This window comes from Amblyomma maculatum, chromosome 1 (assembly GCF_055883805.1).
Source record: "Amblyomma maculatum isolate TAMU_Amacu chromosome 1, ASM5588380v1, whole genome shotgun sequence".
Taxonomy (NCBI): Eukaryota; Metazoa; Arthropoda; class Arachnida; order Ixodida; family Ixodidae; genus Amblyomma; species Amblyomma maculatum.
Genome location: NC_139344.1, coordinates 81,236,154 through 81,262,547, shown reverse-complemented (window position 1 = coordinate 81,262,547; position 26,394 = coordinate 81,236,154). Strand labels below are relative to the sequence as shown.

Here is a 26,394-nt window from a genome sequence, read left to right as displayed (position 1 = left end):
TGGCCAGCATAGTTTTTTTTTCTCCAGAAGTAAAAAATGAGCAGGGTATGGACTAGAGTTGTAAAAACTGCGGTAGATATGACAATTCTTTTACGCGTTTTTTTTTTTTTCAAGTTTAAAAACACTTTTCAGACACTTTTTTTGGCATAAGGAGTTGATGTAGGACGATTGTGAACCATGTTCGCGAGCAGATGCTATTTGAGTTTCGGTTTTGAAATTGCAGTTTTCGAGTGTCGCTTCAGCTCGTAGTTTCAAGATCAAAGCTTTGAAAATAAGAAGCGTGCGTAAGGTGGTGGTACAAACTTTATGAGTTCACAAGGTAAAGCACTAGGTCTGGCACAACTGATCCAGGCAGGTGGCGCCTGGTGGCGACCTTTCCCGCCGAGTCGACCAGCCTTTTTTTGGCTAGCTGTGTCCGAGCTGGAGACCGCGATCCCATCCCTCGTGGTTCTTTAGGCCCCATTGGGCAGGAGGTTGAAATTATCTACAGATAAACATGATGTGCTCGAATGTAGCCCTTCCCCGCACAGGGAGCATTCGGGTGAGCGCGTGAGCTGAGGCGGGTGACCCGTTAATACCGCTAAAAAGGTTAAGAAGGGGGGAGCTGTCATCACCATCAGAACGCAGCCGTATCCACGTCCAAAGTGGTGCCTATCCTAAAGCTGTTGTCGCCGCGGCTTTCACGAAAGGCTGGCGGCACGAGCCAAATTTCTGAATTGAAATTAATAGCAGCTAATCGATTCCACTACTGTTTGTTGCAGCTGTCATTTGTCTTTTTTTTCATGAACTCGAGCAAAAATCTTTAGAATCCATTGCACTTCTAAATAATTCTCGCCATTGGGATGCAGAATCACTTTCCATGCAGTTTTAGACAACGACCCCTGTTACTACGAAGCACTGGCTGATGCTCAGGTAAAGTGTGGCGACGCATAGTCGCTTACTGAAACCTAGAGGGAAAGCTGTGTCGCCAACTATGGGAGTTTACATGGAGTTCAGCCCCCATGGGCGCCCAAAGCATCATGGGCCGGATAACTACCGAGCACAGAAAAACTTTTGGCCAAAATTAATGCAAAGATAAACATTGTTCTACTACCGTAAACAATGTCCTAACATGCAATTTTGTGACTATTAATTTCAAAAAAGAGAAACTGGATGTCAGGTGAAATTCATCCAATATAAGCGATGGCTCTTTCTCCTATTGGCCTAGCTTTGAGCTGCACAGATACCAATACTTTACCCTTAATAGGCACACTTTGGAAGGACAAAAAACGTTTTGAAAATATTTATGGTTGCACAATCACTTAAGGAAGTTTTTAGTGGCATTTCGGGAAACAGAAACCTTTAATTGGTGACGTCTGCTTTTGTGCCTTCGCTACTATAGCTTTTGCGGTTCATGTACCCACCTCGAGATGATGATGGAAAAGAGACATCATAGTAACGCCACTCCGTGCACCCGAGAAAAACCGACTGTCCCGCACTAAGCAGGAGACCGGCTCATGATACTTAGCGCGCCCATGGTGGCTGAAGTGCAGTGCCCTCAGCTTTCATTCTTGTTGAAGAGTGTAAGCAACTCTATGCGGCAATGAGGCTGTGCTACACTCGGGCAACGTTAATAGAGTTTGTTCTAGTAACGTTGCACTCGGGTAGCGCCATGGTGGTACTCCTATTATTTTTGCTTCACTCGCAAAAAAAACAAACAAACAAACAAACTAAAAAGTATATCAATAAAGCATTAAAGTTCATAAAAAAAGTTGACATTTTATGTGCTTTAAATTTCAAGTGATGTAAAGGCTCATAACATTCTTGCGATAGTTTCGTATCACTTTGTCTGCTGAGAGCGCTGGCTGTACGCAGCTGTACAAAAGTACCATCTCAGCTGCGAATACGATTAGCAAGAGAGTAGAGACATAAGTGCTGCCGTCGCTTTCCTCCAAGGGGGTTAATATTTAATAGAACCTCCTTGCTTTCTGTTGCGTGAGCGTTCCCATGCTGTCGTGCCAAGAGGCCGAGGGAGAGAGGCAAGCATCCACGCCGCTCCAGAACCAAACACACTGATTTATTCCAATCCCCCTTGGCTGCGCATCAGCTTAGAGGGAGCCACTATTAAGTTCATAAGTGGCGACCCCCCCCCCCCCCCATGCAGTCACAAGTTCAAGCGGTCCAGTGGTACTACAGGACAGCCGCTATGGGTAAACACAACACCAACACCACGACGTGAAGGTCCCGCTGTAACAGGCAGCAGATCAGGCGCTACTGCCTCTCGAGTTAGGGGGTGAGGCTGGAGAAGTGTGGGATCTGCTACCCTCAGCACAAAGGGAACAAACAAGGTGTCGACGATTTGGCTGCAGAATTGTTCCTTGCTCAGAACTGTAGCACACACCTGGGCCCGTATTCCGAGTTTGCGTCGTTATCTCACGTGACCTCGAGCCATCTGATTGGTCGAAACGCCGGAATCGGGTGTTGCCACTACGGAGCCGGAAAAGGTGGCAACATCATGTTCTAGTGTTTTCACCAATCAGATGACTCGGGATCACGTGAAATAGCGACACTTTGATAATGACGCAGTCTGAATACAGGCCCTGATGGGGTCGAACCCAGACCTGCTCACCAGACTGAAGTGATGGCAGATACTTGACGCGATGATGTTGGTTGAAGTCCTTTTCTTGTAAGAATCATCTCTGAGGGCTACCTCCTCCCTTTCGAGCCAGTGTGGACGAAGCTTTTCATCCGGCTTTGGGACTCGAGTTCTCAGTTACGTTCCCATTAGGAGCCGAGCTGGGTTGAAGCCACTCACACCTGGTGTATCCCTACAGCTGAGAAGGGCCAAGTAAGGATCTGTTGCCTTACGGAAGATGTTTTTCACAGTCCGGATCATTCGCTCTGCCTCTCCGTTAGACTGCGGGTAACGGGGGCTACTGGCGATGTGGTCGAAATCATAAGATGCAGCGAATGCGGCAAATTCGCGTAAGAAAATGGCGGACCGTTGTCTAAATTAACCTGTTGCGGTATACTCATGACGGGCGAACAGGCTTTTGAGCACCTCAATTACCACTGGAGCTGTTGTACTTTTCAGTGCCATCACCTCTGGGAACCGGGAGTAGTAGTCCACTGCCATCAAGAAGGTTTGAGAATTGTGGTGAAAGAGGTCCATGCCCAGAACTTCCCAAATGACGACCAGGGAGGTTTGTAGGAAGGAGTGGTTCTGCTGAATTCACTCGAGTAAGTGTGCACCTTTCACAGCTGGTCGCGAGGGAGGTTATCTCCGCTGTTATGCCAGGCCACCACACAGATTCACGAACGAGGGTCTTGGTGCGACCGATGCCCTGATGTCCTCCATGCAGAAGCGTCAAGACTGCTGGCCTCATTGTTGCGGGGATCAAAAGGCGAGTGCCTTTGAGGAGAAGACCATCACAAACAGAAAGTTCATCCTTCACCGATTCATACTTTGATGCGTGAAAAGGTATCTTTGGCCAGCCGTGCTGGCAGAAAGAGATGAGCGTGGTGCATTCTCCATCACAACTTTGGACATACCTGGTATCCTGCATGTTCACAGGAAGCACATCTGGAGCAGAAGCCACGACTTCGGTAGCAAAAAGTTCCACTGTGTGTACTGGATGCACTTCTGGAGGGATGCGAGACAATGCATCCACTGTAGCCAACAATTTTCCGGGCACGTACGGTCTTTGCCAAAAGTAACCAGGCTGCTCTGAAGGCTGGAGGAGCAAGCGCGCGGCCGTGTGGCGGCGTTGCGCTTGCTGTGGCTTATCAGTGCTCTTCAGGTCCGAGGGTACAACAGCTGACGTAACTTTGCACCCTCAGTCTCGCCCGTTGGATGATATAAACTAGGCGCGTATGATGTGCGGGCTGCGATTTCGTGTGTGCGAAGCTTGTCTGCGCCTAGTGAGGACGCTCAGTATAGCAACGGGGCTATTCGCTCTTTTCGGCAACTGCCCTGAAGCAGATATTATGTCGCGTTACTCGCTACATACTTATGTTCTGTAATCCGCTACTGAAACGCTCCAGCAGAATTGCGCTTTCCTGCGCCTGTACATTAAAGAATGATAATGCACCTCGAAATTTCAATATGCTTTCTCCGAGGTGCCTTGGGTACTGCCACTTTACGGGCCGTAACTTCAGTACAAAGATATGGGAAAGCTAGTGAACCCTTTCAAACCACCTTATCTCTCTTTTAGGCTTGCAAAATTGTGTTAACCCCTTGGGGAGGCTGCCTATAAATAAGTGCAATGATTGATTCTAATTAATTCTTGCATTTGCTTGTAGGTCAGTTTTGGTTTAAGTAATGAACTATAATGAAACCTTTCTCACACTTAGCCATTATATGCACAGGATTGCTTTCGCGCTCGCGGAACCCTTATTTCAGAGCAACACTGTCTGGCAAACCTAGCACATATTCGTCCTAGAAACGAACAAGAGCTCACATTGTCTACTATCACCTGCTTTTCTGTTTTCCGCAGTTGCCGAGAAGTGCGAATAGCCCCGTCGCTATACTGAGTGCCCTCGCTGGGCACAACTAGGCTTCGCAGGCGTGAAATCGCAGCCCGCACATCATACACGCCTAGTTTTGTCACCCAATGGGCGAGACTGAGGGTGCGAAGTTACGTCAGCTGTTGTACCCTCGGAGCTGACGAGCACTGATAAGCCACAGCAAGCGCAACACCGCCACATGGCCGCGCGCTTGCTCCGCCAGCCTTTGGAGCAGCCTGGTTACTTTAGGCAAAGACGGTACATGATTTGAAACTGGTAAGGCATTGTCTTAAGCCTGAGTCTTTGCACCCTCAGAGGAAGCATGTTAAGTTCTATTCTGCCAAACAATGACACGAGAGGAAGGTGATCAGTTTCGACGGTAAAGGTGATGCCTCTGATGCACTCGTCGAACTTCTGGATGGCCCACGCTGTAGCCAAGGCCTCCTTTTCTGTTTGACTGTACCTTTGTTCTGTGGTCGTCATTGCCCTTGAGGCAAAGGCTACTGGCCTCCGCTCACCAGTCATTTGTGCTTGTAGCAGGAGTGCTCAGAGTCCAAAAGAGCTGGCGTCGGCAGAAACTGTTGTGGCATACAATGGGTGGTACTTGGCCAGGCAGCGTTCGGAGGTCAAAAGTTCCTTGACTTTTTTGAACGCAGCTTCCTGTTCATGCTGCCAGTCTAACTAGCATTCTTATTGAGAAGGGTGCGTATCGGAGCAGTGATTTCCAAAATATGAGGCAAGAACCTGGCAAGATGATTTACCATCCCGAGCAAACGTCTGACACCTGCAACGTCTGTGGGAGGTGGCATTGCATACACTGCATCAATCTTGCCTGGGTCTGGCTTGATGCCTTGTGCTGAGACGACGCCTAGAAAGGAGACCCCCAAAACAAGACTTGTCTTTGTTCAAGGTGACGCCTGCAGTTGCAAGACGAGTCAACACTTGCTCAAGTCTTGCATCGTGTTCCTGCTTGGTCAATCATGTTGACAACACCCTCCTGACCTTCAAGGATTTTGGCTATTTACTTTTGAAAATACTCCGGGGCGGAAGTGATGCGAAGGGCAGTCGGAAAAAACAGCAGCCGAAAGGTGTGATGAAAGTCGTCAATTCTTGCGAGTCTGCTGACGACTTGGTGGAAGCCTGCAGTTGCATCCAGCTTCGAAAAAACGGCTGCGTCACCGATGAGCCCAAGAACTTGTTCAACGGTAGGCAAATCGTGTCTTTCCCTGAGAACCACTTTTAGTCGAGTCAGATCCACACACAAACAATACTTTCCATTCTTTTTTGGTACTACCACCAGGAGTTGGTTTATCAATACGGCGAATGACCCCATCACTTTCGAATTTTTCAAGTTCTTGTCGAACAACTTCACGTAGCAGGATTGGTATCCGTCGAGGTGCACTGAGTAAGAACGGCACATCTTCTTTCAGGCGAATGGTGTACTCATCTCTGAGCGTGCCGTGGCCACGGAACAGCTCAGCATGAAGCGTTGGCTCGGGAGTGTTGACAGTACCCAAAAATTTAACTTGAAGAGCTGGGATGGCTGGCAGACCCAGTAAAGGCAAGGTACTGAAAGCACCTCAGTGACGTAAAGACGCTGGGAGCTGGTCTTCCCTTGCCAAGATAGCTGTGCCAAATATGAACCCCATACACGCAGAGGTTGGCCACCGGGCCCTGTCAAAATAGCGTCTACTTTGGCGAGCTCAGCCGGGACTCCGGGGAAGTCACTTGCAACTGCGGACACCTCGACCCCTGAGTCTACTTTGAACTGAGTTGTGTAGTTGTTGGCTGTGACATCCACATACTTGGCTTTAGCTGGCGTCTCGAGAGCATGCATTTGGATAGCATTGAGTTTGGCCTGCCTCGACTTCCTGGAGCGGCAAACTTCAGCAAAATGACATTTCTTACCGCAGCAGTTGCAGATAGAGCTCTTTGCCGGGCACTCTGAGCGTGCATGATATGCGCGGCCGCAGAAGAAACGGACCGGAATGTCACGATGGCGTTCCGACTTCACGTCCGTTGAGCGCGTTCTGGCGTCGACCGGCCGTCGCGAAAACTTTTGAGTCGCAGCATCAATGCTGACCATGCCTTACGAGGTAGCCTGTCCGAGTGAGCGTTCCTTGTCTGCGTCCTCGGACTGACGAGCTTGCGTCCAAGCTTCTTTGAGAGAGCTTTGGGGGAGCAGCAAAGCTTATCGGAGAGACGCGTGCCGAGCACTCCAACGACAAACCTGTCGCGGACCAAGCGTTCTTCCACCGCCGGTGGCGGGTAGTTGCAACGTTTGACTAACTTGAACAGTTCGGCGTAAAATGTGTCGACAAGTTGTTGAACGCGTTTGTGAAAGCGAGACGACTGATAGAGCTCATTACAGGGATGCACGAAGTGCTCGGAGAAGCGTTTGACAACTGCGTCGTAGGAGGCTAACGCGGCAGCGTCGAGTGAAAAAGTGTCTAGCAGCAAGCGAGCCTCCGGGCCCATGCAGTACAGAAGCGTACGTATACATACTTTCATGTCATGCGGAACGTTCCGTAGACCGGAGACAGCGGCATAGTCCTCGAAGCGAGACTTCCATGAAGACCTACTTGCAGGGTTGCAGAGGCCTAGCCACTGGGCTTGCTGAGCGCTTTCGTTCGGGAGCATCTTTTTACCCTTGACGGTCGTGAAGAGCTGCATTAAGACGAGTTTTTCATGCTGACCCCACTTCTGACACCATGTTGCGTGGGCGTTCCCGTGCTGTCGTGCTGGGAGGCCGAGAGAGAGAGAACAAACTACCCACACCGCTCCAGAACCAAACACAAACTGTTCCAATCCCCCCTTGCTGCACTTCAGCGCTTCAGCTTAGAGGGCGCCACTATTAAGTTCTTAGGTGGCGACCCCAACAATTTCCTCTGTGGCCGGACATGGGCGGGTCGCGGTGTGGTTAATTTGGACCACGGATTTGGACAGGGGGATCCCGTTGTGTTACAACACGCGCGGCTAGCCTGCCCGAACCTAAATTGCATGCATGACGACGATGGTAAGTTCGCAGTTTCCGAAATAAACTCAATCGCATAGCTTTGGACTGGTTTTCCTTGATGTCATCCTGCGGCTGCGATTGGGCGCGTGTATCAGACGTTGCGTGGGCGCCTTTGTTCTTTTTTGTTTTGGGATGGCGGCACGCTGTTGTCTCCACGCACGCGTCCCTCGCGTGCATCCACTCTGATTCCAGATAGTCACACGCAGTTTTACCGCACTGGCGCTTCGCCGCAATTCTTCACTGTTCGACTTTGTGGTGAAGCATCCTCCAAATGCGACGGGGCTGTTTTGTGCAGAGGCATCATGCACCGGGTTGCCTGCGGAAAGAGCAGCGAGGCTTTTACAATTTTCGAGCAATTGTTCAACCTTCCCGGCAGTGCGCGCAAGGCAAAGCGCTTGACGAAAATGTCATATGCAGGTAGCTGTAATGCAGGGGCTCGTCAAATAAAATACTGCAATGTAAACTGAGTTTTTTCGAGCAAATTCGATAACTTGTACTTGGTTCAATTTTTTCTGCTCTACCGGAGGCCAAATTAAATACAGCTTACTGTAGTTGTGAAAACAAAAACGTGCTTTGTAGCATTTAACGCCGTCTGCTCGCTCTAAAGTGCTCCAAAATAGCCCATAAATTGCTCCAAACATGCTCCGAAATCGAACTTTTGCTGCTCCCATGGCTGCTCTAAAAAGCTAGAGTTTGCTTCCACCCCTGTATACTTAAAAAAAAAAAAATGGGAACGAGGTTTCTAGAGTTGATGCTGTTGAGCATTGGACAAATACTTAATTTCGCTAAATATTTTCCGGGGTTGGACGTCTTTTTTCATTTTTTCGAATTAGGAGCTTGCGAATTTCAACCTGTTGCCTGAGTGCTTTTTTTTTTTAAATTTTATGTCTGTTTATTAAACAATATAGCCTTCAAATTCCTTTGTTTGTTGCCCTGGTTTTACGCTCCCCCTTATGATATGGTTTAATACTGCATTGGAAAAAATTAGGGGCCCTAACAGTGCCAAGCCAGGGATATCTAGTTCCACAACAGAAGCTGTGGAAATTGCATTTGTTATTAGCAGTGTCAACAGTACACATCTCTATGAGAGACTCGCATTGCTTGTCGCACTAACATTATTTTGTCTGAAAAGTTCCTTTTGCTTGAAATCATTATGGATAGTGATATGTGGTTATGTTTTCCATTTGAAAACATATGTCATAGTTGTCATCGCATGAATTGGAATGTGATTGAGCCTGAGATTTAGCTGGAAGAAGTTTAATACCCACCCCTACAAACAGTGTTTCATTCACTACGATAGGCAGAGGAAGTTATGAGAATTTCCCTCTGTTGTAATTTCAGGTGGCACACATAAGTTGTGTGAAAGTTTTCTTTTGTGATTCTAATTATTCAGCTTTGTTTAAAATCCAGGCAGAAATGGCCCCCTTACGTTCATAGCTTCTGTGTTTCAAACTTCTGAAGACTACAGCCTTTATGAAAACTCTGAAGACTTTCGAAGAGCAGTTAAAACATTTTTTTTCTCTCGCTCAAACTTATGCAGTGAAACCTACCCTGCAAGGGTTTGCACAAGCCCTTGAAATCATTGTATACTCTTGATTCCTGAAAAACCATTTCAGCTGTCTTGAAACTCTTTATATTTTGCACACTTTTTAAATTTCTTGAAATATTAAGATCAAGCTGATATCGCTCAGAGGGAACAGTAGAAGGCAGGAAGAGGATAATCTAAGTCCAAAGCGGACCCTGGAGGACTAGGGTCACGGGTAGCTGGTTTTCTCTGACACTGATTGGTCGCCTTGGTCCCCTTCCTCCCATTTTCTCTACTCTCCTCTTATGCAGTGAACTATCGTGAATAGATTGGCATTGGAGTAGAACCCATCCGAAGTGCGAAGCTTTCTTGATAACCTTTTGGGAGGCTTATTTTCTCAGTCGTCTCCCTGTCTTTGACTCTTTCCTCTGAGGGGTGCTGTCCTATTTTGAACTGTAGTTACACCGATGCTTAAGCCGTCAAGTGCAGGCTGTGTTATAACCTCATTTTGCCTTTGTGATTTGAATGTGTGGTTATATGATGCTCTGCCAGGTGCAAAATACAAATTTCAGCCTTGCTACTGTGAATGTGTTGGTTATATGATGCATGGGTGAGGGTAGAAGGAGAAATCCACATAGGGCTAAGTGCATGTTGTGCCAGAAGATGATTTTGATGCAGAGACGGCGGGTGAAATGTCACTGGAAAATCACCTATATCTCCAGGTTAATGGCATTTGGAAGCAGTTGTGCTGTTCGAAGTTTCATGCTTGCTGGCTAAAGCGCACACGCAGTTCCTGCACATGATCAGGAGAATGCGACAGAAAGTCAGCAGGCATGTCTGAAATGGAAGGCACTGGAGCTAGAGAGCATGAGAACTGATCGGAAAAGGAGAAAAAGTAACTACAAAGAATGCTGTAGTTTTTGGGGGGTCAGCTGCCAACCTCTTCAAGATTGGCAAAATTAAGAATGACATAACTATCATTGTCAAGGTTAACAGTTTGTGACAGTTTGTGCATGAATGCCAGAAAAAGAAGTAGAGATAGATAGTGGCCATATAGAGAGAAATCAGAGCTAAATAAAAATCAAAGGATTCCTAATCTCTGTGGTCCATAAAGTACTACTCTCCCTCCTTTATTATTGTCCGTTGTATTCTTGTGATCCTGGAATTTTTAAATTCTTAAATTTCAGGCCGAATGTTCTGTGTTTACCCTGGCCACATATTGAGGTTTATTTCTAAAAGCTGGCTTGCGGTGCCGTTTGGGCAGGTCTGTGTTGAAAGGGCTGAAAAAAGCCAGTCTGCTGTCACAGATGAATATAAAATATTGGCATATTCTGGTAGGTCTCGTATTGTAGTGGCAACAACAAAGGCAGAACTGCACTGTTCAGGCAGGAATTTATATTTAAGATTGGCAAAGAAAGTGAGGTTGGAGCTGATGGTAGCTCAACGCTTTCTTGTTCTGGCTAACATCACTGTATTACTGTATTTCATGACTATGCTCCAGCATCATAAAGACAAGTTATTTTCACTTGTATTAACTTAAGCAAGCCTGCCTTTTGCACTTCCACTAAACTGCAGGCACTTTTATTGTTTGACCTTGCTTGATCACATTTTGAAATGTTTTCAGAGAAGAAATCGCACAACCGAAACTGCCATTTTGTCTGTGATATCACCTGTGACTGCCGGCGGCTGAGGCGAAACAGAGAAGCATGCTGTGCGACGTCAGTGGACTTTAAAGTACCCCAGGTGGTCGAAATTAATCCGTAGCCCTGCACTATGGCTCCTCTTTATATTACATCACCTGTCTAGTTTTCTTAGCATTATTTTTAAAACTACTTTATTTCTCTCAACTGGAATTTTAGTAAAACTTGTGCATCTCGTTTAATATTGCATTCATTACTGCCGTTGCACACCTTCTAAGTGACAAGGCAGCTTTCACATGCATTGAGTTGACACCATCAACCTATTGAGCATATTTTGTCCTCTCTGTCAGGATTTGCAGACGCCATCTGCCTTGAGAAAACAAGAGCACAATACGGAAAGGAAATTAAAGTTTTAAATGGTTTTTCACAGTTATGCATGGATTTCATGTGGAGATACCTACTTTACCAAAAGAAGGTAGAGCCTGCCAGCCTACTGAGGCATTTAAAGCAATGGAATGATGACTCAAAAAGTGCTCAACTGCTCAGCATTATCCACTGGTAAACAATTCTACCACATCCCTGGCTGCTGCACGTCATTTTGTCCTTTGAGTGTAGCTCCTGCTCAATTGCTTGCTAGCTGTGGGCATGTCAGTAATGCTGGCCTTTTTCAGTTAAAACTAAAATTGAATTCGACACACGTTTAATGTTTTTTTTTTTTTCTTATTAAACCGGAAAGTCCTACCCTAACTCGCAACCTACATGCTGCTGCTTTGGCACATAGAAACAAATCGTTCAGCTGTATTTTAATGCTTATAACATTAGAGTCTGCATTTCAAGGAAAACCCTGTGTGTATCAGGTGGTGGTGGTGGTGGTTTGTGGGGTTTAACGTCCCAAAGCGACTCAGGCTATGAGAGACGCCGTAGTGGAGGACTCCAGAAATTTCGACCACCTGGGGTTCTTTGTATCAGGAAATTCCCTGTTCGGTCAAAAGAGGTCACATGGTCTCGAGACGTCATCAATATGTCAACTAGTCAGGGAAGTTTGTAGCTGAGTGGGCTGGTGGTCTGGCAGGGCCTGCAGGGTTATGATAGCAACCACAGTGGCTCAGCTTCAGCCAAACAGCATTAGAAAGGACTCCTAATGTAAAAAAAAAAAATCACGGAAAATAAAGGGCGGTCACGCGGAACCAATGCGCTGCACTTTGAAGGGTGCAGGCCGGGCAGGCTACGCATCTTCACGTATCTGAGGAGCATTCATTCAGTGCGATAGTTTAGAAGCTTTTTGCAACTGCTTCATGCTGTAGACACATTACATTACATGATAGCAACACTTGGTTAAAATTAAGACCACCAGTTAGCACTACCCAACAATGCTAAGTAGCACTAGTACTTAGTGCTACTAATGAGGATAATTAATTAGCAACTAATAAAATCCATATGCATAATGCCCAGGCCGCAACTCTATCTCTCATCCCTTTTTCTGTTTGTTTTAGATGGCAGCCTGTAATGTGCATTCGGGGTGCATTTCCACAAACTGGATGAGACACTGATGTTTTCGTTCCTCCCCCCCCCCCCCCCCCCCCCCACCGAAATGCCAATTTCTGGCTTCATTCTGCTGTTACTGAGTCAAAATTGGTAAACTGAAGTCTTAAGCCATTTTAGACTGCAGAGAATACCATTCTTGTGTGAGGTTAGTTTTATGTTAGTTACATCCACCAGTTGACAGCAGCATAAATATTTTGTGATGTCATGTGCTGTGCCAGAATGGTACGATCAAAGCTGCCTACTAGTACATAAGCTTGTCCACTAATATATCATTTACTGACGTATCTTTCATGCGGAGATTGTGGAAACTTTCTATGGCGATTCAAAGCATGCTGTGTATTTGATACCCATATTTTATTGAAAATGGTTTTCGAAAATTCGCTGTTGAAGTTTTGTAGTGAACACTGTGAATATGAAATATGCAAGCGATCTTCTAAATGAATGCAGCTTGCATTAGAGCTAAAAACTGGATTAAATTGTTTGCTAGTGTTTCGACGATAAAATGTTTTTATTTTAAGTATGCATGTGCCATTTTCTGGGCATGGTACTATGTGCTCCAGTGCACGGCAGCATTGGCCTTGCTTGCACATGCCCAAGGGGCTCATGCAGCAACCATAGCAATGCTAGCAGACAACTTTTGTAGCTACCGAAAGTGTGGCTATTGTGGCTGCAGCAAATGGCAGCCTGCAGCGGCCTACTACTCAGCATGACATTACTGTACTCATCCTTGATAGGCAATAGTTACATCGTTAAAGACTGCCACTATTCACTGACCAGTAAGGCCACGAATTTAAAGAAATGTGGTTTTAACAATTAATAATAAACCACTGGCTCTAGTCTAAGGAGTTTTACTTTGGGTGAATGCTTTTGTTCTACGCATTGAACACATTTACAGCAACCTTTGAACCCATTTCCTGGTCCCTTTAAAGGAAAGAAATGGTTCTGTAGTCTTGGCATGCAAAGTGTAGCTAGCTGGCCGTTGAGCATGAGGTACACTAAGTCAGAGTTGAAAATTACCCAGTAGGGAAGCCAGCGGTATGATGCCGTGGTGGTATTGTTGGATAGGTGGCATAGCTATGCAATTTTAGGTAGTGCCTACATGCCTCTGCAGAGTGGGAAGTACCACCTCCTTGCTACCTGCTAGATAAGCACTTTTTGCTCACTATCATCACCAACTTGAAGCAGTTAGTTGGTCAAGTCAGTTTATCAATTGCATGTAGGACAGTGACATGAAAGCATGCATGGGCACTGTTATATCGTGTCTTTCTATCCATTCTGTTCTAGTTTCAGTTTCATTTGTCCTGCTTTGGTTTCTGTGCTGTGGATTGTGTTGTCATCAGTGACGTAAGCCGAGCTGCATAAATATTTGGCGCTTCATCAGTAAACGAGCTTCTCAACATGGACAGCTGACGCGCAAGCTTCTTCTCCTTCTTAAAGGCCACTTCGGCCAACGCAACAGGCGTCATGAAAAAAAAAAGTCCTGGCTACTGCAGCAACTTAGCGGCAGCTCTGTTGCTGCCATCGGCATAAGCACTACCTTAATTCCCAGCCTTCTTGGTTTGGTTTGGTTGGCTTCATAAGGCTTAGCGTCCGAAAGTGACTCGGGCTAATAGGACACCCTTGCGGAGGCCTCCGGAACTTTCTATTGCCTAAAGTTCTTGCCATTGACGGCCATTGACATAGCACAGTGCATGGGCACCTTGCTTCTATGTCCCCCGAGTGAAAAGCAGGCAGCTGCAGCTGGAATTTGATTCTGTGTTCTCGAGTTCAGCAATCAACCACCCTAACTGCTGAGCCATTTGACTGAACCCATTGCAATAATTATGTGTCAGCCTAGTTCTCAGAAGCAAACGTGCACCTGTGTTTTTATGAATTACCTATTTGATTTCACTTGTATGGTACCTTTCTGATGAGGTTAGAAACTTCTTTTAAAAGCACAGTTCCAAATACTGCCATTTGCATGTTAATTACTGGTAAATAAACTAAGAGGAAAGTATACAATAGTTGCATCTTACCTGTGCTCACCTATGGGGCTGAAACGTGGAGACTAATGAAAAATGTTCTACTTAAGTTGAGGACAACGCAGAGGGCTATGGAATGAAAAATGGTAGGGGTAATGTTAAGAGATGCGAAGTGTGTAGCGTGAGTCAGAGTGGAAATCAAGAAGAAATGGGCATGGGCAGGACATGTAATGCGAAGAGAGGATAGCCGATGGTTGAAGGAAAGCGTAGCAGGTGGCGGAAGAAAGTTAGCTGGGCAGATGAGAATAAGTTTGCAGGGGTCAAGTGGATGTAACTAGCACAGGGCCGGGTTAATTGTAGGAATATGTAAGAGGCCTTTGTTCTGCAGTGGGTATAGTCCGGCTGATGAAGATGATGAAACTGTTCATGCTGGTTAATACACTAAGACAGACCCTAACCTCACAGGAATGCCACTATAAAGTATTTCATTCTTGAATAATTATACCCCCTTTTTCTCCGAAAATAAAAATAAAACGTAGCTGTGGTTTAACCTCGCTAAATCTAGTTAGGCGAAGCGAAAGTGACATTTTGCTTAGTTTTTGCTTTGGTGAGCTTTAGGCATGGGCAGACATGATTTTACAGCTATTAAATTGCCGAGACCATGGAGTAGAGGCTGTCCTCAACTGCAAGAGGGAACACGTGGTGCTGCATCTGCCGTCAGAGGTCAAGTGGTGGCACTCCATAGATGGTACCATGGTTAAGCTATGCACAATTTTACAAAGGGGTGAAGTGCGCTGCCATATTGGGGCGTTGGTCTGCTCTTGTAACGCTGCAGAGTTGACAACTGCCCCCCTTAGCAGCCCACTCAAACCAATTTCCCCCGAGGGTCATGAAATGATCTATATAACCACACTGTGACCTCTGGCTCGTTGAAGGTCAAGCGGCCTGCCTAGTTGACCTTGGCAGATACATGGCGTAGTGAAGCTTTTACTTCAAAAGATTACTGTCCTGAAATCAATGTTGAAAGGATTCTGCCAAAATATTAAGGGCTATATATTTACTCTCCAGATATAAAAAAAAAGATATGTTGCATTACATTGGGGGTGTAGTTAATACAGTATTTGTAGTTTGACCATTTTTTTTTAATATACATTGCTGTTTTGCTCTGCTGCTGTGGTGCAGTGGTTAGGGCACTTGACTGTTGTGCCCAACCAAGAACGCGAGATTGAATCCCAACCTCGGCGGCCACTTTTCGATGGAGGCAAAAAGCAAGGCGCCTGTCAGTGCATGTCAAAGAACCCCAGGCAGTCGAAATTTCCAGAGCCTTCCACTACAATGTATCTTGTAGCCTGAGCTGCTTTGGGAATACCCCATAAACCAAACCAAACCATTGCAGTTTTTGTCTACTTTGGTCATGAACAACTTCATATAGCTTGCTTGGACATGCCTGCATATTTTTAATTACTGTAGAGCTCATTTAGTTATTCACGTTGGCAGTTTAAGCAAAGTTTCTTGATCCAGGTGTTCCTAAAAGAGCACCACTATCTTGCCCATTGATACACCCTCTGGCCAGATTCTGTCCCGGAAATGTCTCTCATGTGCAGGGCTAGTCGCCTTTGAATCTCCTCGAGACCTAGGGCAGCTTCCATCAACCATTGTCAATGCTTTAACAGTCGGCCAGCACATGCATGGGTGCCATTGTGAGCAGAAAGCATGCACCACCTCACTGTATGTAGTGGCTACAAGCCATTAAAGTGCATTGCTGTTGGATTGACTTATTGATCACTTGTGAATATTTTTTTTGTGTGTGAGATAGGTCAGCGAATTCATTTTTTTAGGAAATAAGCTTGTGTGCAGTGCAGATTTAAGTTAAACTTGAAATTTCTCAACCAACACTTTTTTTATTTTACAAAACGCGGCGCGTCGGGTTTTGTAAAATAAAAAAAGTGTTGGTTGGAAAAATTTCAAGTTTCACTTAGTTATCAACCCAACCAGATAGGCAAATCTGTTGAAATGTTTAGCTTTCAGTGCAGATTTCAGTGCTTTGGGTGATCACTTTTTTCTTCAGGTTATCAAGGTTACAAAAAAAAATATACATGGGCTAAGTTATGACAGTTTTCATAAAGTGGAGAAAAGAAAGAACGTTTGGAAAACATTTGGAAAGCAATTGGGCAAACTCTGCAGCGATTTTGGATCTGCTGTTTTAAATAAATGGCATTACCTTGAAATATATTTTTTCAAAACCAAAGATGGCAAAAATAGCAGCGCATGTAAGTGTGGGAGTCTACCTCTTTATTCAGTCCTTTCTTTGTTTCTTCCCCTGGTACAGAGGTGCCGCCGGGAATTGCGATTGTTACTGTGTCTTTCCTTTGCTCGGAATGAGCTTTTTTTTTTTGTTGCCTCATATCCAGTAGTTTTTGCATGTAAAAAAAAGAATATTGTTTCTGGGCAAAAATTATTACTTTCTTCCCAGTCATCAGGCAGTAACAAAGCATTATATGAATCCAAGGCTATGACTGCCATTTCAATGCATGATCTTATCTTCAATTGCCCAATTACGTTTAGACCTGCTCTTATTGTGGCTCAGTGGTTAGGGCGCTCTACTACTAAGGCCAAGGGCACATGATCAAAACTTTTTGATGGTGGCAAAAATGAAGGCATTCTTGTACAATGCGATGTCAGTGCATGTTAAAGAACCCCATGTGGTAAAAATTTCCACAGCCCTCCACTACTGTGTCCTCCATAGCCTGAGCCACTTTGGGACTTGAGCTTTGTAAACCAGCCATACATACTATTTTTTTCAAGTAAGCTGATTAGAGAGAATCTATACATGGGAGTGACTATTTTCAGCGATGTCGCTTTTCATTGAATGGGCATTTTGTTTTGAAGGTCTGGTGGGTATGGGTACTGGATTTATACATGATCAGTAAATAAGTAGCACTTCTGTGATGTGCTCATCGTTAGCGCTGCACATTTTTCGAGCTAATCTTGACCGCTTTGAGTTACACAAGGCCCTATACATTCTTGCTAACATCTGCATGCTGTTTGGGGTGCTGGAAGGTCTGTTGGGTGGCAGACTTCAAGTTTTTCAATGAGTCATTGTGTGTTTTATGCTGACAAATAATCTCTTTATGCTCTTTACCTTTTATTTGTTCTTTTTTTTTACACAGATTTTGGTTCTTTCCAATAATAATCGAGAGTCTTTTGAGCTTATAATTTCTGCTTTTATGCTTTTCACGCTGCATATGATGCTCTGATACAGCTGATGTTGGTTTTGAATGTTTTTGTTTTCCTTCACCTTCATGTGATAGACTCCTTTCGTAGGCGCTCTTTCTTTTCTTTTTCTCCCTTTTCCCTTCCCCACGTGTAGGGTAGCCTACTGGACATCGTCTAGTTAACCTCCTTGCCTTTCTATTTTATTTCTCTCTCTTTCTCTTCCTTCACCAAATTGTTACACAAATAGTGGGCTAGCTGAGAGAGAGTGGTTTTCTTGGAAACACTACTATACAAGATTGAGTCTGACATCTTAGGACAGCTGAGGACCATAGATTGTTCATGCTGTGCCATCCACCTTGCGGTGGGGAAACCTGAGCGATTGTCTTGTATACTGCTGCTGTTTTCTCACATAGTGGCATCACTTTTATGGCCACGGATACAGCTTGCTGGAATCTTTATATTTGTTTGGTTGCATTTTTAACACTATATATGGTGCCCGTTGCTGGCACATTAAGTGCAAATTGTTAGTGCTCCAGGATTGGGCTTTGACTTGTATCAAATCATTACCCAAAAAGCATCCAGTTTTCCTGAAATACTCTTGAAAGAAGGCACACAGAGTTTCCCTTTAGCAAGGCTTAGTTATTCCTGCCTGAAAATAAGCACTGGCTAGATAAGTGCACAGCAGAAATTATGACCTATGTCAAGTACAACTTCCGAATGCCATTTAAAGGTGGTCCTTCAGCGAATGCTGTGAACTGGTTGCCACGATGTAGTGGCTGAATGGGAGGCACACGGTGATTAGCCTCAGCATAACTAGATTAACCGTGATGCAGTGACAATTGTTGAAGTCATTGGCTTACTGCCTTGTTTGAGGGCCAGCTGCCACTTCATTCCAAAGTTTTACATGACTGTAGCTAACACCAGTTTTGTTTTGTTTCAGTTCTAGTCTCATGTACCAACTGCTTTTTTTTATTGGGAATCGACAGCAGTAAGGCTTATGTCCTGCACACGGCACATAGAGTTAGAACAGCAGAAGGCAGAGTGATGGTATAGCATGCAAGTTGCTGCCGTGTTGATGCCTCTTTTTCCAGAATTATGCGATGCAAGTGAAACAAGAGTTGGCAAGACAGAAAGGCCTGCACTAAGCTCTAGTTTCATTCAAATGGCATCGATATCTCCTCAGTTTTATTGTTAATAGAAAAGTGAATTGCTTTTGCATGAGGCGATGCATTCAATACATTGGTTGCTGCTAGTTGTTAATGAGTTATGATATTGCATTGACACAAAGTAAAACAGTGGACAAGACATGTTTGTGTCTAGTAAAGTGACACTTCTTTAGCATAATATAATATCCTAAGTTATGTGTTGTCATGTTCTGTATAATTAGTGTCTGATCAATTTTGCACTTTCTTTTGCAGATCGGTGGCTTTTCTAGCCACAGCGAGTACCAGCTGCCACCCACAGCCAAGAGTGGGACAGCGGGTGGCCCGAATCAAATGTACGAGTCTGGCCCTTCATTTGGGACCTTCCCAGCCCAGCACTCACAAACGGTGGGTGCTTTTAATGGCCATGTGCAGCAGCAGCAGCAGCAGCAACAGCAACAGCAACAGCAGCAGCAACAACAACAACAGCAACAGCAACAACAGCAGCAGCATGATGGGCGTCTGCCTATGAACACTGAGGAGGCAGATTTCCCAACACGCCACCAGATGATGAACAATCGCCTCAAGACTCTGATTCAGACTAGGCAGAGCCAGAAGGAGCAAGGCCCTTTTCAGGGCTTGGAGAGCACTCTAGGCCCAGCTGGCAACTTTTTGCATCCGCAGCCGGCACAGCCTGACGAGCCCATGGGCCATCAGCAGTTCAGCCGGCCTTCGGCTGAGGTGGGCCCCCCACGGAACTTCCCTCCCTTGGCAAGGAGCAACAGCGGCAGCAGCAACAGTGGCAGCCATTCCAATGGCAATGCTCGGCCACCTTCCTCGAGTGAGCTCCCAGCTGAGGCCTGGCACGAGGCGAACCCCTCAGTGGGGCAGGCACGTGGCCGGCCAGAGCTGCCCGAATTTGTCAAGAACGGGTCGTCATCCCAGGGGAGCAACAACTCCGAAGCTGAGTTCTCCCAGCCTGATGATCAGAGTCGCGAGAGTGAGTTTGCAGACAGCAGTGCTGAGCCTGGTAACACTCCCCGGGCCTCAAGTGGGCCTACTGCGCCCACCAATGGTATGTTGCCATACGGCAGCTTCTATGGGGCGCCGCAAGAGTCAACGGAAGCCAAAGCAGATGCATGTGAGAACAAGAAGACTCCGTGTACGAGTGCACCATCTGCATCAGAGGCAGACATTCGTGGTGGTGCCCAGTATCACTTCACTTCAGCAGCCTCCCTTGGCACCACCACAACAGCCAGCACAGTAGCCAGCCACTCGAAGCAGCAGCCCTGCAATGGACCAGCCCCACCCTTTGCAGAGCGGCAGTCACCACGGGCAGCCTTTCAGGGCGCGCCGCCATATGTGCCCCACTTAGTGCCGCCCAGCCCTGTGCGCGGAAATGAGAGTGACCCCAGCCACCAGCAACCGCGCAGTGAGAGTGAGCCTACGGATGCAGTGCAGCAGCCTTTTTTATCGAATACGACCACATCTATGAGTACATATACAAGTATTATCAGTACATATAACAGCTTCGCCACTTCGTGCGCTCCTTCCTACCTACCGGAGCAGCCGCCCCACCACCACCACCAGCAGCTGACTGCGGCGGGGGGGTCCAAGTTTGGTGGTGACGGTGCCCAAGACGGGGCGGCTCGGGCGGGAGGGGCGCCCGACATAGATGCTGGTCGTATTGCTGCTGTGGGCGAATTCCGAGGACTGGAGTTGGGCTTGGGGCCCCTTGGGGGACCACCGCCTCCTTTTGGGGGATTTGCCGAGGGGCCGTTGGGCTATGCGGGCCCCCCTTTCCCTCTGCCCCCCATGGGGCCCCCAGGGGCGGCGCCTTTCGCCCCCCTCAGTCTGCCTGGCGCTGACCCCTGGTGGGAGCGACTTGAGCGGCTGCGCAGCAATGCCAAGGCAGAGCCCCCCGCCTGTGACTGCCTCTCGCCAGAAGATGCTCGTGAGTACCCCCGAAGCCCCCCCTCAACCCTCCCAGCAACAAATTGAGGGCTCCCAAGTGTGTGGGGGCTGTTTGGCTTGCCAGGGGTCCGCATCACATGTTGGCTTCCCTCCTCTTGTTATTGGCTCAGGTCTTAAAGCAGCGCAACTAGCATTGAGGAGTTAGCAGTATACCCCCAGGATGGCTCACACCGAGCCATGTAATATTTGCCATCTGGGCAGTGGTTAGGTGCATTTCACTGGCTGTGTGCTGGTTTGGTAGCATCACCATTTTGTAATTTTGGACTGCTGTACGGAGCCTCATTTCCTTGCTGCTGCAACTGACTTGAAATGCTGACTTTTGCAAGCCAAATAGCCCCAGTGGCTAGAGCGTATGCTGCTTTCTGCTTTGGTGCCACTGGCAATGTCTATGCAAGAACATGCAGGAACTTTTGTGTCTAAGTTGTTTGTGGGTCTTACTGCTTAGGCTGAATGCTGAGATGTTGTTATCGGGTGCGACAGCAAAGACAACCTTGCTAGGGTGCTGCCGGTAGCATCACAGTGGCGCTACATGCTTCTTTCTAAAATCTGTGTCTATTTCCAGTGCCAAGGAGCTGTTCTTACCTTTATGCCAGTTCAGCCTTACTGTAGTTGAAACTACACAGTCCCTGTTGTGACATTTGGATCCAGCCACTTAGATTTTTAACTAGCAGTGTACTGTGGTCACTAATTACCGATTGAAGAAAAAAAAGTAATGCAAGAAAAATTTTCAGCTGGTGTTTTGGGAGGTATTTTGGTATTGGGAGGCTTTTATTCCATTCATGGGATAAGGATAGGGAGGTAAAAAAGCATGTAAAATGATCATATTACTTAGCACTGTGGTTCAGAAAAGATGAAATACATGGAACACATGTGCTGATATAATCAGAAAATATCTGGATAAGGATGGCTGGCTTTTGTCATTTTTATGATACAGGTTATGTATGTTTTTTTGTCAGACTTGAAAGCTGTATTCGGAAAGTTATTGAGGGTTGGGAATTTGCAGCAGTACTGCACACCTGAAATTTTTTTTTTTTTTTGCTGACAAAGGAATGAGAGATAGCCTAATAGCAGAAATTGTTGCCGTGGGTGCAGTGTTGTCTCTATCGTCAGGTTTCCAGCATTGCATAATGCTTTCTGATGTCCAGTAGCATTCAGGCTACACGCACTATCTGTGGTGCACCAGTGCGATAAAAGTGTAGATAATGTAGCACTGTGTTCTGGACTTCATCTTTTGACGTGCCTGAGCACATGGTCTTTGCATTTCAGAGATAAACATTCAACACAGATAAACATTCTGTGAAAGCACTAAGGGGCAGTTCCTTTTGGTTAGCATGTGACAATCAACACAGAATGCCAGCTCTCATCAAGCAACTGTTTGGGTGTTGCATGCATTATTAGTGTTGAATTATAGTCTTTGTGCTCATATTTCTTGCAACTTTCTGTCGGTCAGTCATTAGACGATTTGTAGAATGTTTTGTTGAACTGTGTTATCAAGAGGCTAAGAATAGCTCCTATGCATCGGTTTATGCACCTGTCGAATTTTTTTTTTTTTTTTTTCATCGCATGCAAGGCAACAAAATGGAAATGAAATGCATTGCCTTAAAGCAATGCACTTTTGAAGTCGCATCAGTATCATTGGATGACTTGCAAAGTGACCGGTGCCACGAATTAAGAACATAAATATTCGGCAGCTTATGGTTTAGTTGAGTTTAACGCTGTAGTTTTTAAACCAGTGCTTTGATTATGCTTTGTTTTCTTGGTTCATCATTGTTATTCGTCAACCAGGCTTAGTAAAATAAAATCAAAGCTCTGTATTATCAAATTCAAATCTTACTAATGCGACTGCATTAGAAGCCTCATCGCAGAAAAATAAGCTTGTTGTGGTTAGTCATGAAATTCTCTGCCTGGCAGAGAGAGAGTTGTATGGTCATGTGATGTCACCAAGTTTATTCAAAATACATCAGACCACTGTGCCATTGTTGCAGCCGAATATCCCGCAGTCTCTTGTGCAGTGCTTCGAACTTCGTAACTTGCATCCATGCTGCATCCTGCAGGTATGCAGAAAATATAATGAAATGGCTGTAGATTTGAACTAGCAATCTAATTTCTCATTGGTTTTAAATATTTCATGCTGTCGCAGTGTAAATGGGCAGTGGTAGTTAAGCAACCGCGAATGTTTACCCTGGTTCTGATGCCGTAACAAAATGTGGCGATGTTCACCTTGCAAGTGTTTCAGCATGCAAGTTCTGGAAAAAAATAAATCAGACCAAAATGGTGTTTGGGGCCAAGCTACAAGACAACGAGCAGTCCTCTCTTACATTGTTTTGGTGATGTCTGTCGACAGAAGCTTTTAGTGAGAATATGCAGCCAGCCATTAGCTTTATTGTTTCCTGAAGAGCCCATATTATTTTGACATCAAATGATTTGATAAAGGTCACAATTAGCACCCATACTCAATCCCATAGCGTACTTACAGCACTATTGAAAGCCTCTTTAGCCAATCGTGAGAGTGCATTAAGCATGTTTTCTGCATCCCAAAATGTTTTCAAGATGTCAGTTTTGCAGCTATATCAGTAGCAGGGAAGATGAGGTGCAAATAACTATATTTTCCTTTATATTTTTGTGCTATTACTTTTTTTCAATGTCTTTCACAAAGAAATAATGCATATTGTTGCATTTCGTTTGGAATGTTTAGAACTAGAGGCAGGCTGACAATACAATGTGATGGCATCTTGCTGCTGTGTAGCCAGAAGTTATGTCACTTGAGTGCAAATTTCACTAAGTGGTTATTTTTTCTGTACTATAAGCAGAGACATAAACAAGGGGAAAGCTATAAATGAGATTGATTTAACAAGAAACCTGACAAAATCAACTTTCAGCATGACCAACAACCGCTAATTATCTTTGATGTGCAATTTATAGCTGTAGTGTTGGACTTCTTGGATTAAGCAAAAAGTAAAGCATAAAAGTAATGCTCATTTTAAAGCACATTTTCCCAATGCCTGTGTGGCCATTTGCAGCTTTGATAGTGCTGCAAGGAACTACTGAGATAGAGTATAGAAATAAGTCAAAAGCTGCTGGCTGTTTGAATGGGTGTCTTAAAAAAAAATTTTTATGTGCTGTTGCCTAGAACAGGAAGGATGAAGTGCTGTGAATAGGTGGATTGCCTTACTGTTCTGGAGCGCTGTTTTGAGGTTTTCATTTCACTCTCAAGATACTGAGCCTTTAGCAAAGGATAATGTGAGAAGATGTCACTGCATGTGTCCTTACTGTCCTCAGTTTGTCACTTAACATGCACATTGCAAGCACTGGCCATAGAGTACTGCTCTACTTACTCATTTCTTGGAGTAACTGTTCCCGTTGGCCAGGCTAGAAATCGCTAATGTGGCAAATTTATTTATGGTGTGGCTGTACAGTGAAGTGAATACAAGTGCAGTGAACTATACAGAGACTTATGCACACAGGGGTACACCACGGGTGTGCCCAGGTAACATTCCCTCCCTTGTAAACAGATTGTCACGCCACTAGCAATCCATTGCAATGTGGGACTAGCTGCTGGTTGCCGCTGGTGGATTATGATGCAAACTTGTGCCAAATGCTGAGCGGCTACTGCTTTATTTTTGTGGAGTTTTAGCTGATGTATTGTAGCAGGTGGCACTTGTCAGGAAGCTGCCGTTCTAGGAGTTCATCTTGTCCCATCGTGTTTATGGTTATCTATGCACACACACAGAAAGCATGGAAGGCCTGAGGAGGGGGTAAATTGAACCTTTGTGAGTTAAGATAAACGGCTGTCTTTTGCGCCTTGTTTTGTGTGCAGGATTTTTCGGGCATTAACTTATTGTGCATTGCTTCAGGCACCTTGTTTCTCTAATGGGGAGGGCTGGAAACCCAGGCCAGCGAGCGTGAGGAAATTTCTTCTTGGGGTGCTTGAGACAGTGCACAGAAACTGCCTTTACATTTTTTAGGACATGCTGTCTTCAGCACCACCCAATTAGTGAGGCAGTGAAACCAAAGAACATATCATCTGACGCTCAAATGTGGAGAAGGCCTTGGTAAACGTGTGGTGAGACCAGAGATGTGTCTGCTCACCTGGCTTTTAAGCTTTTAAGCTTCTGTGCTTTTTGTTGTACATTTGTGTCATTCATTTTTGAAGTCTGTCATTGTAGTCTTTCATGCATTGTTTATGTGCATTTTTTGGTTTCATTTCTACCTCAGCCTTACTTTCCACCCCTGCTGTTTTGTCCTCATGAGTGGTGTCTGTGTTTTCTACATTGTGCTTTTCTTTTTAGTTATGCTTTTGTTCTTGCAATGTGATTGTTTTAATTCGTGTTTATAGTGTTTTTCTGCACTCAGGGAAGGATCAGCTCGAGATTATTGCATGCACCTGGAACAAAAAAAAATGCTGCTGGAAACCTTGATGAGCGTATTCTTGTTTTTCTGCTGACTTCTTTATCGCACATTTGGAAATGCTATGAAGTATGTGGATTGCTTTTGTGCCCCTACTTAATTGTACAATCTTGGTAGCTATAATTTTTTTTGTGTGTGCAACCTCTCAACATGAATAGTTGTTTAAAAAGTGTTTGCTTGATCATAGAGTGAACAGATGAGATGTACAACATTTATCAATACTCTTCGCTACTATACACAACTTTTTTTACACTGTGCCATAGATTTTTCTAAATATATAGAAACTCAGGTTTTGAAATGTGTGAGAAATAAATCCCTTTCATTTCAAAATCAAATGCAACAATGTCTGATTTTGCTTCTTTCCCTTGGGTGGCCCACAGTTGTGGGTAACCTATGAGGTCAGTCATTGACCTGTGGAAGGCTTTGCTTTTCTCTTTTTGTTTTCGGTGCATACAGAGAATCGGCAGTAGTTTTCTTATATAGCACATATCTTTTACAAGCATCTTCAGAACCATCTATGATAATAGAACATGTCCTGGCTAAGTAAAAGCAATGTGTAACTTGAACATATTGTTTTTTGTGCTGCCTTGTGGGCTCCTGGTTCACGCAGACCTTTGCACTCATCTCTTATTCATTCTCTCCTAGAAATAAAGGAAGCCTCACACTAAATATGCATGCTTCCTTAATATTGAGTGGTTCCTCTTTGAATATGGCAGCATTTGTCTTCAGAGTTACACATTGTTTTATTGGCATTTAAGATGCAATTTGCATCTAATCATTAATCAAGAATACGTGTTTGCCTCACACTTTTGACGTGGAGAGGACACTCATTGGTCTGCAGTGCACTTTTAGCATAAGTCCAAACACATTTCAAAATGACTGCTCATAGAGCAACCTGAGTTGTGAAAACAAGGTTTTGGTTCTGTGTGGTGATGGGAATTTTTGCAGCGGCAACCTTAACCCAACCTCTTTTTCTCTTTTGCTGTCTTCGCAATGCATTTCTTCTACCCTGGCATGCCTGAACCTCTCTGCCTGTCCTTCTGCTTGCCTTTTTTATTATTTAGCTGGTAGTCCTTTGTGAGCAGTCTGCTGTTGGGTGCCCCTCCCATTCCTCCTGCTTAAGCTTTTTTGCATGGCCTTGACACTAAGTTTCTTTGCATTTGTTTTTTTTTTTTTTTTTTTTTTTTTTTACTTTTTATCAAGGGGACAAAAGTAATCCACAACTTCACAGTTTTACAAATGTACTTTTAAATGACTGGAGAATCTTCTTTCCACCTTTCATCATTCATCTCTGTTTTTATTCACTTGTCTCAGTTGTGTAGAATTTCATTTTGAAAAAGGTTAAAAGGTTGCAAATGTTTGCATCATCACCAGGATGTGCAGTATTCTTCTGGAAGGGCTGGAAAGGTGCACATTTTTTTGGATTTGTGTGGGCCACATGTTATATACTTCATATGTGGTTCTGAGGAGTGTGTTGACAGAG

The 26,394-nt window shown here is 45.0% G+C and overlaps 1 protein-coding gene and 1 pseudogene across 6 annotated transcripts in view; one reads left to right on the top strand and one right to left on the bottom strand.

Annotated features, from left to right (window-relative positions):
* Window positions 1-26,394, top strand: part of Tet (Ten-Eleven Translocation (TET) family protein) — a 213,772-nt gene that overhangs the window by 134,440 nt on the left and 52,938 nt on the right. For all 6 annotated transcript variants that reach the window (XM_084588460.1, XM_084588461.1, XM_084588457.1 and 3 more), the window contains one exon: window positions 18,807-20,484. In XM_084588460.1, coding sequence (XP_084444586.1) covers window positions 18,807-20,484 — 1,678 coding nt within the window. The remainder of the gene's footprint in view (window positions 1-18,806; window positions 20,485-26,394) is intronic.
* Window positions 4,629-7,279, bottom strand: LOC146202961 (uncharacterized; annotated as a pseudogene).